The sequence below is a fragment of the Moschus berezovskii genome, chromosome 26 (genome assembly GCF_049115385.1).
Source record: "Moschus berezovskii isolate FMDL1 chromosome 26, NW_MosBer_1.0, whole genome shotgun sequence".
In the NCBI taxonomy this organism is placed as follows: Eukaryota; Metazoa; Chordata; class Mammalia; order Artiodactyla; family Moschidae; genus Moschus; species Moschus berezovskii.
This window is the reverse complement of record NC_142485.1, coordinates 3225543-3238316: the sequence shown is the minus strand read 5'-3', so window position 1 is coordinate 3238316 and position 12774 is coordinate 3225543. Positions and strand designations below refer to the sequence as shown.

The following is a 12774-nucleotide window of genomic DNA, read 5'->3' as shown; positions in this document are numbered from 1 at the left end:
CCTTTGGTGGCCTAGAGCCTCCAGGGCCCGAGCCAGCGCCCGAGCCAGCGCCCACTTCTTGTCATCCTAAAATCAGTCAGAAACGAGGTTTGCAAAAAAAAACAAAAAACACAGAATACCTCCCCCACAAACCACCTAAAACTAACACAATTTGTAAATCAATTACGCTTCGATATATATATATATATAAAAAAGAGCTCTGCACCACATCTGGGCTCCATCTTTGTGGGTGACAAGGCCACACCGGTGTTTCCAGCATCTTTATGAGCTCATGTGTGCTATTATTATCCAAAGGCAAGGTGTTCTTTGGGTGAAGATGGTTCACCTAACTGCCCTCCGAGTGCCTGCTGGAGAGAATTTTGTGTTGTTTGGGTGGTAGCTTTTATTTTCTGAAAGTACGGCAGTTGCATATGGTTAAAATTCACACGATGCTAAAGGAAGCTGGTAAAAAGCTTTCTTCCCAGTTCCAACCTATAATATCCTGACCCTCTTCCTGGAGAGCAGCGGCTGTTTCGGCTTCTCATGTCCTGCTGGAGATAGGTGGGGTGAGCTTTAAACAGAAGCACCTGTGAAATACCTGAAACAAATTTCACCAGAATTGATCATTTTGGGAAAACCTGCCAATCTCCACTGAGCCAGGATTCTACTCTGTCCCTATTTGACTTTTTCTCTTCCTCTTTTTTACATTGAAAATGTTTTATTGGAGTGTAGCTGATTTGTAATGTTGTGTTAGAATCCGGTGCAGTTTCTTTTAATTCAGTTTTTGAAAAAATATTAAAATTTTTTATTTGCTTGATTTAGGCTGCCCTGGGTCTCCGTTGCCGCACACGGGCTTTCTCTAGTGGCAGCCAGCGGTGGCTGCTCTCTAGTCGCCATGCGAGGGGCTTCCCGTCGCAGGGGCCCCTCCTTGTGGCGGAGCACCGCTCGAGGGCCCGTGGGCTTCAGTAACTGCGGCACTCGCGCGCAGCAGTTGTGGGGTAGGAGCTCAGTTGCTGCGGGATATGGAATCTTCCCAGACTAGGCACTGAACCGGAGTCTCTTGTGTCTCCTGCCGGTAATTCAGTTTGAACCCTTTCCTATTTCTGGGTTAAGAATGCAGGAGAGGGACAAGGCGGGTGTTTTCCTTTCAGCGGGTAGACGGGCACGTGGCGGGAGGGAGGCCGTGTGCCTGCCCGGGGCCCAGCTCACCGCATCCCGCCCCCCGGCTGGAGCTAGTCACGTGGCTGCCCCGTTCGGGGGACAGAACGGTACCTGGTGTTGGGCGACTGGCTCCTGGCGGAATGCACTTGGTCTTGCATCTCTGCGGGTTCTGCATCTGGACACGGTTTAGGGATGGGACACAGGCAGAGGGTGCACGAGTTCAACTTTAGACACAGTCTGCTGTGCCCGTGGGGGGCAGGTGGAGATGCGGAGCTGGTGTTTGCAAGAGACGCCGGGTGACGGATGTCAAGGTCATCAGGAAGCACGGGAGATGAGCAAGGAGATCCTCCCAGGAGGGAGAAGGCGAGACCACAGGGCGGGAAACATCGGGGCGCGGACACCTTCGGAGGGTGAGCCGAGAGGGAAGGGAGGTTTGGGAGTGAGCTTACAGCGTGGGGGACTCTGGGGGTGTGAGAGGGGCTGCCAGGAGATGCTGTTGGCTCTGGGGTCAGCGGGGGGGCCTGAGGGAGTGGGTTCAGGCAGGCAGCAGAGAGGGAGCCGGATTGTGTGAGTGTGCATGTGTGTGTGTGTGTGTGTGAGAGAGGGGGACACACACACACTCTACTCCCGCTCCTCTCTGCCCTGGTTTGGGCCTGCGCGGCTTCAGGAGGCTGGATGGGCCAGGTCTTTACTCTGAAGCCTGGCATTTCTGCTAAGAGCGCCAGTGCTGCCTGATGAGGGAACTCGATGGAATCCACAGAAGAAAAGGAGGGTGACGTTTTAATTTCATCCGGCCTGACACACAACCGGATGTGAGGGGGTGCGCCCGCGATTCTGAACCGTGAACGTGTCGACGCGTTATTTCATGGAATAGAGATGTGTTCTGGCCAAATTGGCCGTGAAGTGAATGAACATTATTTTTCTACTGAATTCAGCAAGAAAATGACTAGAAATTGTCCCATGGGGATTGGGGTGGGTGGTGGAAAAAAAGGCAAGAAAGTAACAAGCAGAAACCTGCCGCTGGAAGGCAGAGAAGGGCTGTAGAGCAGCTGATGGCCGGCTCCGGGGTGGGGTCTGTGTCTGACCCTGTGGCTGGCATGGGGGCTGGAGACCCTGGGACTGGCTGTTGGTTAGGTCTGTGGCTGGGGGACCAGCTGGCTGGCCTGGTGTCTGACTGGGCGGCTGGCCTGGTGGTTGACCAGGTGGCTGGCTTGGAGGCTCCCTGGCTGTCTGACTGTGTGGCTGGTTGACCAGGTGGCTGGCTTGGTGGCTCCCTGGGTGTCTGACTGGGTGGCCGGCCTGGTGTCTGAACAGGTGGCTGTCTGGCTCTGTGCTCTCCAGACAACTGGAGGGTCCCCCTCACTTCCTCCTGCTTTGTCACCCTTGTTTTCCCCCGAGGCTCTCTCAGACCCGGTGGAGCCACATATAATATTTTTCTTGACCTGAGGTCCATTGAACACAAGTTTTCAGGGTTCTGGTTGTGTGAACACGGCAATTTCTTTCTTCACTAACCGGGAAGTCTGCAGTGAGGGCCACCACATTTCCTCAGGCTGGGAGATGGTGCCTCTGGGGTTTCCACACCTGGTTTTCACAGCCATACAGATCTGGGTTTGAGACCCAGCGCTGCTGCTGAGCAGTTACGGGAGTCTGGGCCTACTGGAATCCTTGGTTGGTTTCACATCTATGTGATGAGAATAATACACATCTTGGGAGAATATAGGAATGGCTGAGCGAGATTATACGTCAAATGCATATATTCACACAGGGTGTCCACACCCCGTGCTGAAGGAGGGGTCATCATGGAGATGAAAATGACAATGATGAGGATGAGACATCACCCTTTTTATCTATCAAACAGAATTAAAATGAGCTTGTGAAGGAGAAACAGAAGCCCTAAATGTTCCGCTACAGAAATCTACGTTGTCCAAAGGCGCAGAATTTTCACAGCCTTCTAGAATCTCAAGCCTTTCACAACTACTACTTCTAAAAGAATTTTACCCCCAATCAGAAGGCCAAGATTTTTTTTTTGTCATCTACAGATAAGAAATGCTACCATATGCTTGAGAACTCCCACTTTAGCAAGTAGGCTGGGCTCCACAGCTGCCTGAATTCTCTGGTTGGGCTCACTGGGTGCTATGTTCAGTAGCAGGCATAAAGAAGAATGAAATAATGCCGCCGCAGCAACATGGATGGACCTCGAGATGATCATCTTAAGTGGAGTCAGAGAAAGACAAACATCCTATGATGTCGCTTATATGTGGAATCTAAAAAAAATGGTACAAATGAACTTACTGACAAAACAGAGAGTCACATATGTAGAAAACAAAGCTCCGGTAACCAAGAGGGGGATGGCGGTGAGGGAGGCGTGAATTGGGAGGTAGGGATCGGCACAGACGTTACTGTGTGTAAAGCACATCACTAGTAAGGACCTACAGCACAGGGACCCCCTCAGGACTCTGTAATGACCTATATGGGAAAAGCGTCTGAGAAGGAATGGTTACACGTGTTTGTGTAACTGACTCACTGTGTTGTGCGCCTGAAACTAACACTACATCTGAAACCAACCACACTCCAAGAAAACGTTTAAAAAACCCACTCATGGAAAAAAGAAAAAAGATAGGAGGTCACATTATCGCCTCCGTTCTCCTGTGTGGGCCCCTATATGAGAGATCTTTTAAAATTCAGGAATTTCCCTTTAAAAAAATCCTATTGAAAGGCATATTATGTTTCAGACGACTCATTAGGGGTAAGCCTCCTCGTAGGAAGACAAACGCACTTGAAGCCAGGTTTGAAGATGTAAGGAAAGGTCGCAGTTGGCTTCAATTACTCATTTGTTTCCAGAGCAGGGGCTGAAGGTGGCCGGATGTGAATGGCAGAGTGGAACAGACAGGAGGGCTGCAGCCACGGAGGGCACATCTTTCTTTAAAGTTTTGCTTTCACCGGAGGACGACCACGTCACAGTACCGTGCTGGTGTCTGCCACGCAGCAAACGCCTATCAGCCACAGGTCTGCATGTGTCCCCTCCCTCTCGAGCCTCCCTTCCACGCATCCCACACTCTTCTTCCCCCGTGGTGCCCCCACGTCTGTGCTTTATGCCCGTGTCTTCTTTGCTGCCCTGCAAATAGGATCAGCAGCACTTTCTAGATTTCATATGTATGCATTAATACTTGTTTTTCTCTGTCTCACTTACTTCATTTTGTATAATAGGCTCCAGGTTCATCCATCTCATTACAACCAAGTCAAACATGTTCCTTTTTTTACAGCTGAGTAACATCCCATCACATGTCCCACAGCTTCTTTATTCATTCACCGGTCGATGGATATCCAGTTTGCTTCTATTGAGGGCGCAGCTTTTCTAACAGGATCTCTGTACATTGAGTAAAACGTGGCTTCCTCAAATAGAGTATTCTGTGGAAGCAACCAGCCCTGTGTAATACTAAGACTTTATGCTTAAATTCAGTCCTGGCACAAAAGCTCCTGTGGGTCCCGGACCAAGGGCGTCCCTGAGACATGGGCCTTTCTGTTTTAAAGGGGAAGTCCTAGCCAAACTGGGGTAAGCCTGCCACCCTAGCACTCATTGTCAGGCTCCTGGGGAAATTTGAGCGTGAACGAAGAGATGGAATGTCCCAGGCCCAGGGGACCGGGAGCTCCCCAGGGAGAACCTGCATGTGGGAGGTGCTGGCCACCCCGGAAGGTCCATGCCATAGACCTGCGACCTTACAGAGGGGACGTGTTTACATGTGTAGGTCAGAATCCTCTCGTAGGGCTATTTTCTACAATTTCAACTGCTTTCTGTATTCAGTTCAGTCGCTCAGTTGCGTCCGACTCTTTGCGACCCCATGAATCACAGCACGCCAGGCCTCCCTGTCTATCACCAACTCCCGGAGTTCACTCAAACTCATGTCCATCGAGTCGGTGATACCATCCAGCCATTTCATCCTCTGTCGTTCCCTTCTCCTCCTGCCCCCAATCCCTCCCAGCATCAGGGTCTTTTCCAATGAGTCAAGTCTTCACATGAGGCAACCTAGATAGCATATTAAAAAAAAGTGACATTAGTTTGCCAACAAAGGTCCATCTAGTCAAGGTTATGGTTTTTCCAGTGGTCAAGTATGGATGTGAGAGTTGGACTGTGAAGAAAGCTTTCTGTATTAATTATAAACATATTTCTTTTTAAAAAAGAACTGCATAAAGTATGGACTGCTGTTATTGCTTCATTGATAGTTTAAGCAAAACACAGCTGCTTTACATGTTGTGTGAATTTCTGCTGTGGTGTGGTGGTGGAGTCGTTCAGTCGTGTCCAACTCTCGTGACCGCATGGACTGTAGCCCTCTGTCTGTGGGATTTTCCAGGCAAGGATACTGGAGTGGCTTGCCATTTCCTTCTCCAGGGGATCCTCCCAACCCAAGGACGGAACCTGCGTCTCCTGCATTGTGGGCCGTCTCCCACACTGAATGCAGATTCTTTACTGCTGAGCCACCAGGAAAGCCCAGTTTCTGCTGTACAGCACAGTAATTCAGTTCTGCACATGTAGTACACATGTGTACACACGTGTAGAACATGTGTACATTCTTTTTAAAATATTCTTTTGCGTTATGGTTTATCACAGGATATTGAAGGTAGTTCTCTGCAGCGCGCAGTAGGACCTTCTTGTCCCTCCATCCTAGTTAAAGCTTACATCTGCTAGCCCCAACCTCCTCCCCTGCCTCCCTCAACCCCTTTCCCCTTGGCAGCCACAAGTCTGTTCTTCACGAACATATCGCTTTTTAAAACACGAAGTGTAGAGACGTTAAAAACTGCCATGCCTGCTAACACCAAATAGTGTTCTCACTGCAGGGCTGAGATGCAGAGAAACTGGAGGCTGTTTCAAGTGACGGCTCCCCAGGGCTGGGCGTTCATAAAGCAGTCCCTCCAAGACTGGAAGTGCGTTTTGGTTTCTCATCCGACACCAGGTCCACATCTCCTTCAACAACTTCTCCCACTTCCTGAAGACGGCACCCCACCGTCCCAAGCTGTACAGACTGTAAGCCTGAATGAGGCCAGTTTATGCCTCCAGTACGACTTGTCATTAGAAGACAGGCGTGTTGGGCTCTGTGGTTGACAGGAGGGGCTCCGCTGTCCAGCTTGGGTGAGAATCGCACTGTGGTACTTTGTCAGCTGTGTGTGACGTGGGGCCACGGTCTGACTCTGTTCAGGCTGCTATACAGGGGTTGGGTTCCAGTGGAGGCCCTCTTCCTGGCTGCAGACTGCAGCATCTCACTGTGTCCTCACGTGATGGAATGGGGTTTGGGAGCTGTCCTGGGTCTCTTTTATAAGAGCACTAATCCCAATCACAAGGGCCCCACCCTTTTGACCTAATCTCCTCTTAAAAAACCCCACCTCATAATACCATCGCCTTGGGGCTTATGATTTCAACTCATGAATTTTGGGGGTTACAAATGTTCAGATTATGATAGCCACCTGCACCCTACAAAGCTGGGCTGAGGTTTTATTAGGTAACATATGGCCTGGCATATAGTACATTCTGAATAAAAACTTCCTTTCTCCCTAATTCCCAAATCAGTATTCTAGGGTAAACTTCTAGGTTTACACTCTCATTATAAGAAGAAAAGATTGACTACTGCATTTGTTATCTTCAATTCTTGTAGATTCTTGTAGAAGAAGAAATGAGCAATGCTTTATTTATTTGCAATTTTAGGATAAATTAAGGCCACAGCCTTCTGAATGATTTAAGATCAATAAGTATCATTTCAAACTACTTTCTCAATGCCCAACGGTCCTGCTTCAGTCAAGGCTCTGCCAACATTTAACAAAGCTACAAAATACGACAACTAGCAATAACTGGTTTGGAAAGTTAAACAATATTAGGGTACAAGGTCAATATTACCTCCATAATTACTAGCAAAACTACTTAGCTTTCTGACTATTAAACTACTCCCAAATCTTATTTTACAAACAGTACTGAAAACTTATTAAAATTGTATTGCCTGCTGTGATTATAGATTTCAGGTAAAATTACCATGTTACCTGAAATCTAGACTTACCAGGCTCAACTAAGAGTTTCTTGGTCTCTCTGGAGTTTGTCCAGCTTTCAGCGTTTGAAGGGAAGGTACATTTGTTTGTCATTAAGTACTTGAGGTTCATAACACTGAGGAAAGGAATTTTATAAACTCTTCATATCAAATTGACATAATACCTGAAAATGCCTCATGGAATAGCAAACATGTATTTGTGACTGATAGGATTTCCTACTAGAACTGTTGTAATCTATTTCTCCCAAAAAATACACATTTTAAAATGCTCTAAAGTACAGACAGATAGGAGACGTAGATGTACTACACTGGAGCGACCATCAAAATGTGCATTCCACGCAGCTGATGCTTCAAAAGAAGAAAGGCAAACTGAATTTAAATATTGTCTATAAAAGTCACTATTAATATCATTAGACTGGTTTAATCAGTTAAAAGTAACAAAAAATCAGTTTAATAAAATTTCATATGAAAATGAATTTAATGCTTTTAGGGTTGAATTTTTTCATCTAAAGTATTAAAGTCAACATAAAAACCTTATGGTGAGAAAGACTGCAGGCAATAAAACAGTCTGGGTAACTTCTTAAAATGTCTTGTATTATATTAATTAAGTTTGTATTATTTTAAGGAGAGAAATGTTAAAACACACAGTTATCTGATTCTTTTCACACCGTCTATGGTGGTCTGTAACAGGCAGGGACAGGCTACAACTTGTGGGCCAAATCTGACTACCAACTGCTCTGGTCAATAAAGCTTTATTGGAACACAGCTGTGCCCATTCATACACACTGTCTGTGGTTATGCTGGCTAGAGTTGAATAGTTGCAACAGAAACTGTATGGTGTTCTGTAAGCTGAAAACTGTATTTAAATAAAATGAATGGTAAAGTGGTTAAAATCTTAAGTACACTGATTTCAAAGTCTCAGTTACAGTATTTAAACATTATTTTCTTTAGGATTTCTTTCGAATTGCTAAAAAGCAACAGAAAGTACATCTTTTGAATCAGATTTTAAAATGTTTCTGATGAAGTTATTAAAACTGAAGCTCAGAAATATTAATAGAGGTAAATAACTTACACTTGTAAATCCTACTGTTTAGCAGTAACGAGGTTCCTTAAATGAGACTGAGCTGTAAGGTGGGCTTGTAACTATAATTAGCTGAAGCAGGAGTTTCCAACAGGCTTTGTCAACACAAAGAAACCTGAATATTAAAAAGCACGGCAGTGTGGTTTTCAAGCCGCACTGCACACAAGTTTCCTCTGCCTCCTGTCACTGCAAACTTAAAAAAGCCTGAAGGTCAAAGCCAGACAGACAAACCTTGTCACTGAACGTGCTGACCACGACTGATATGAGCTGGGTTTGCTGCTTCTGCTAAAACTATGGAGGAAAAACAAACTCCAAACCAAGGGCAATCACTGTAAGCATCTTAAGACGAAAAAGCAGAGAGAAAGAAAGCCAAAAGCGGTTTAACCCAACGATCAGCCCAGACCTCAACTTCACTAGAAGCCTATTTTTGGAGTCACATATTCGAACTGCGGCCTCAAGAAGGTGGTAACGTAAAAGATGTCCATGCGAAAGTGACGTCCAGCCAGTACGCAAAACGAGAGTGACCTGAGACAGCCGTACAATTGCCAGGCCACTGGCAGCTGGGGAACCTCCACAGCTGGCAACTCAACTGCACAGGGACCTCCCTGGTTTGAGATGAAAAAACACACTTGAACCTGTAATTGAATTAGACAAGCCTCGCTGCACGGAGCGCTCTGTTGGTCACCAGGATACAAAGCAAATGCGGGGTTATCAGAAGTGCATTTATCAGCCACAGTGATTTATTGAGTGCTTTAATAATACAAGTGTACATCAACTGATCCACAGTCAAAAGTGGCAGGTCCCTAAGAAATTTACAAGCACTTGAAGTAAATCAAAATACATATTATTTTGTTCAATCCAGCAGCCTTCGGTGTGGGGACAGAAGGCTAGTGATAAACAGAGTCTTCAGTAATGCACAGTGATTGTGATTGAAGCGTTTGTACAAAATCTGGTTCCCAGTAGCATGCACCCACCGATAAAGACTTCAGTACAAAAAAATTAACCCTAAGCATTACATGGAAGTAGAAACGAGATAGAATTCTGAATTCATGTCTTCCCGAAGATCACAGAAAAGGAAGAAGGATCAAAAGAAAATGGACAATTAGGAACAAAACCACACAGGAATACGAAGCTTGGTAAGAAAGCTCTTATTATTACAGATTGGACATTGTTTGCACTGAAAACCAAAGTTCCCATCCACGTGGAGGGGGGGATTTAAAAAAAAAAAAAGACCAGATCTTTCAAGTTAATGGAAATTAAAAAGGGAATAAAACAGGAAGGGGTGGGGAGCAAAGGAACAGGAGTGGGGATGGATGACGCTCCGTCGCAAGCCGGTTCCAAAGGTAGCACACCGGCGGGCAGCGCGGGCCCTGCGCGCTGGGCTGCCGCCGGCGCTATGTGGCGTACCGCTTGGTCCACTGTCTGGCCATCCGGTCGTGCTCCGCCCTGTTGGTCATGTACTGTGTGGCGATGCTGCCGACCAGCGGGTCAGCTGCAAAGGAAGCAGAGGCAGGTCAGTCGGGCCAGCGCTCGGCCCCCCGGAGCCGGGGACACGGGGTGTCGGGGCGCGGGCGGAAAGGCCAGAGGCCGTGTCCTGCCCGGAGCAGGGCCACCCGCCCGGGACCGCCTCGCAGTAGCCCCGCCGCCTCCTCACAAGGCTCCCCGGCCCCCAGCAGGCAGACACCTGCCGCCGGACCCCTGGCTTTCAGGGGGCGTTCCGTTCCCCGAGAAGAGGCGAGTGGGGGGAGCCTGGTCTCCACCCTGGATACTGCTTGGCGGGGGGGTGGGAGCACCAAGTTCGCGAGTGGGTGACACAGCACCTCTGTATTTGGGAATTACCAAGCCGGGTGTGTGAGAGAGAGAGAGTGGCTCAGCCGTGTCCCACTCTTTGCAACCTCATGGACTGTAACCCACAAGGCTCCCCTGTCCATGGGATTCTCCAGGCAAGAACACTGGAGTGTGTTGCCATTTCCTCCTCCAGGGGATGTTCCTGACCCAGGGATCGAACTTGTGTCTCCTGTGTCTCCTGCATGGGCAGGTGAATTCTTTAAGGCCTGAGCCACCAGGGAAGCCCTGATCAAAGTCATTGGGTTCTCTGTTACAAAACTAGCGATGGAGGTTACTCACAGCTAACACTCACTGACTTAACCACATCCTCAAACTTGAACATATTGGAGCTGCCACGGGAGGAAACTCAGCCTAAGGAGGGGGGTGCCAGGCCTGGAGCTGGAGCTTCCCTTCTCCCTGCAGGCTCCCGGGACCCTCCTCCACCCAGACAGGATCCAGGGCTAATGAAGACCATTCAGAGCAACTAAAAAAACGTCCTTTAGGTTTCTGGAGATCCCGGAAGGCACTGGTTTCCCTCCACTCTTTAATTTCCCTTCCAGTTTTAGTTCCTGTATTTTTGGTGCTGAGAATTTGTGTGTATTAGAGCAAGTGGATAAGAAAGAACCAAAAGAGAAAAGGGGGAAAAAATGAGCAAAAGTTAGTAATAAATACAAAAAAAAAAAAATAAGCAAAGAAGATGGCAGTGTGCCTGCAGTCTGATACCACCTCGTAACTTGGGGAAAATCCCGAGTAAGGCTTCCAACGTCACAGCTGCTCAATAATCAGAGTGTAACAGAAGCACCACCTTTTCAGAATCTGCGGAGGTTGATGATAACAGTGTCTGAAAGTCCTCCCAACAAACCCTTGCTCTTTTAAAAATTTTGTTACAGTTCTAACATTGCAGAGAAGGCAATGGCAAGCCACTCCAGCACTCTTGCCTAGAAAATCCCATGGACAGAGGAGCCTGGTAGGCTGCAGTCCATGGGGTCGTTACTAGTTGGACACGACTGAGCGACTTCACTTTCACTTTTCACTTTCACACATTGGAGAAGGAAATGGCAACCCACTCCAGTGTTCTTGCCTGGAGAATCCCAGGGACGGGGGAGTCTGGTGGGCTGCCGTCTATGGGGTCACACAGAGTCGGACACGACTGAAGTGACTTAGCAGCAGCAGCAACATTACTAATATACCATTTTTAGGGGGTTGCTTTTTCCTTGGGGCCTCACCTAGTGAGTTGTGGGGTGTTAGTTCCCCCACCAGGGACTGAACCCGTGTCCCCTGAAATGGAAGCACAGTCCTAACCACTGGGCCTCCAGGGAAGTCTCGAGACTTTGCTTAAGTTTTCACGAACTTCCCTTAAGTTTTCTTGGGTTTGCACGAAGCTTGTTAAAATTATTCTAGCCAGAGACCAGTTATCACAAACCGTTAACAGATGACCAGTCACAGGTCTGTTACGAATGTCTGCCTCTCCACCTGCTCTTTGTGACTCTTGACTTTCACCTGCCCAAAGGGTGAAACTTGTCACCTCAACCAGCCCAGCCAGGGTTCAAGATGATTTAGACCAGCATTACCAAATGTAGACACAGAATATCTGGGATTGGCAAGATATCTTCTCAAAAAATGCTGTCTTTCAGTTCAGACTAAAGTAATGACTTTATTAAGAGTCTAAAAAGGGCCAAAGAGAGGTCTGAGTCCCATTTCTGTATCTTTGAAACAAATCATCTAGTTCCAGTTTTGGGAAGGCAAAGAACTTGGGCATCCTGGACAGAGCTTAGGTCTGTATCAGTCAGCCGGCTGTTTGGTTAAATACACCCAACGTGAGAGACACACGCTAAAGAGCCATCTGAGCTTCCTAACTCAACCGGTCAAGGTAAGGGACTGGCTTAAGTCAGAATAACAAACAGTGATGTTAATGTTCTAATGTACCCTCATGGAGGGTGGGCTAACGGGGAACAAGAGTCCGCTGTTCCATCACAAAGGGAGAGGGAGACAGGTAAAGGACGAGGAACAGGAAGCTTAGGGGTGGGGAAAAAGCATTCAGACTATTTCAGCAGGGGCCGAGGAGGAGGAGACCTCACTAACGTGCACTGTGCAACTTCTTTTTGTATGCTTAAATAAATAGCAGTAAATTCCTTTCAGAGTTCCTTTCACCTTTTCAAGCTCAGTTTTTAAAAGAGAAATATTTTTCCATCTGAAAAATTATACATGCTAAATATAAAAACAATAATAATTTACAAAGCCACCTCACACAATACATAAGACAGAAAGTCATAAGTAAAAACTGGCTGCAGATTCACTGATAGCAGCACTGGTAATTTGACCTACATCTTTCCAGACGTCTCTTCTAAACACACAAGGAAAAAATAAAAAGGTCAGTCTGCTTTTGCAACCTTTAAAAAAACTCATCATATCGTTAATAACTTTCTGTATCCGGAATTACATCCTACCTCATCATTTTTATAAATTCAAGTGTAACTGACATGTCAATATTACTATATTAGGTTCAGGTGTACAACATAGTAATTTAATATTTTTATAGATTATACTCCATACAAAATTATTATATTCCCTGTGCATCATCTTATTTTTTATTTAAGTTTTATAAAATTTTAAAAGGCATTAATTAATTCCTTTATGTTTGGCTTCACTGGGTCTTCACTGCTGTGTGCGGACTTTCTCCAGTTGCAGGGAGCAGCG

General features: G+C 46.8%; 1 protein-coding gene across 3 annotated transcripts in view; it reads right to left on the bottom strand.

Annotated features, from left to right (window-relative positions):
- Positions 1 to 9383: 9383 nt before the first annotated feature.
- The window catches only part of LOC129549462 (ubiquitin-conjugating enzyme E2 E2), a 361063-nt gene continuing 357672 nt past the window's right edge, over positions 9384 to 12774 (bottom strand). For all 3 annotated transcript variants that reach the window (XM_055416768.2, XM_055416762.2, XM_055416767.2), the window contains one exon: positions 9384 to 9742. In XM_055416768.2, the coding sequence (XP_055272743.1) occupies positions 9645 to 9742 (98 nt within the window). In that variant the 3' untranslated portion in view covers positions 9384 to 9644. The remainder of the gene's footprint in view (positions 9743 to 12774) is intronic.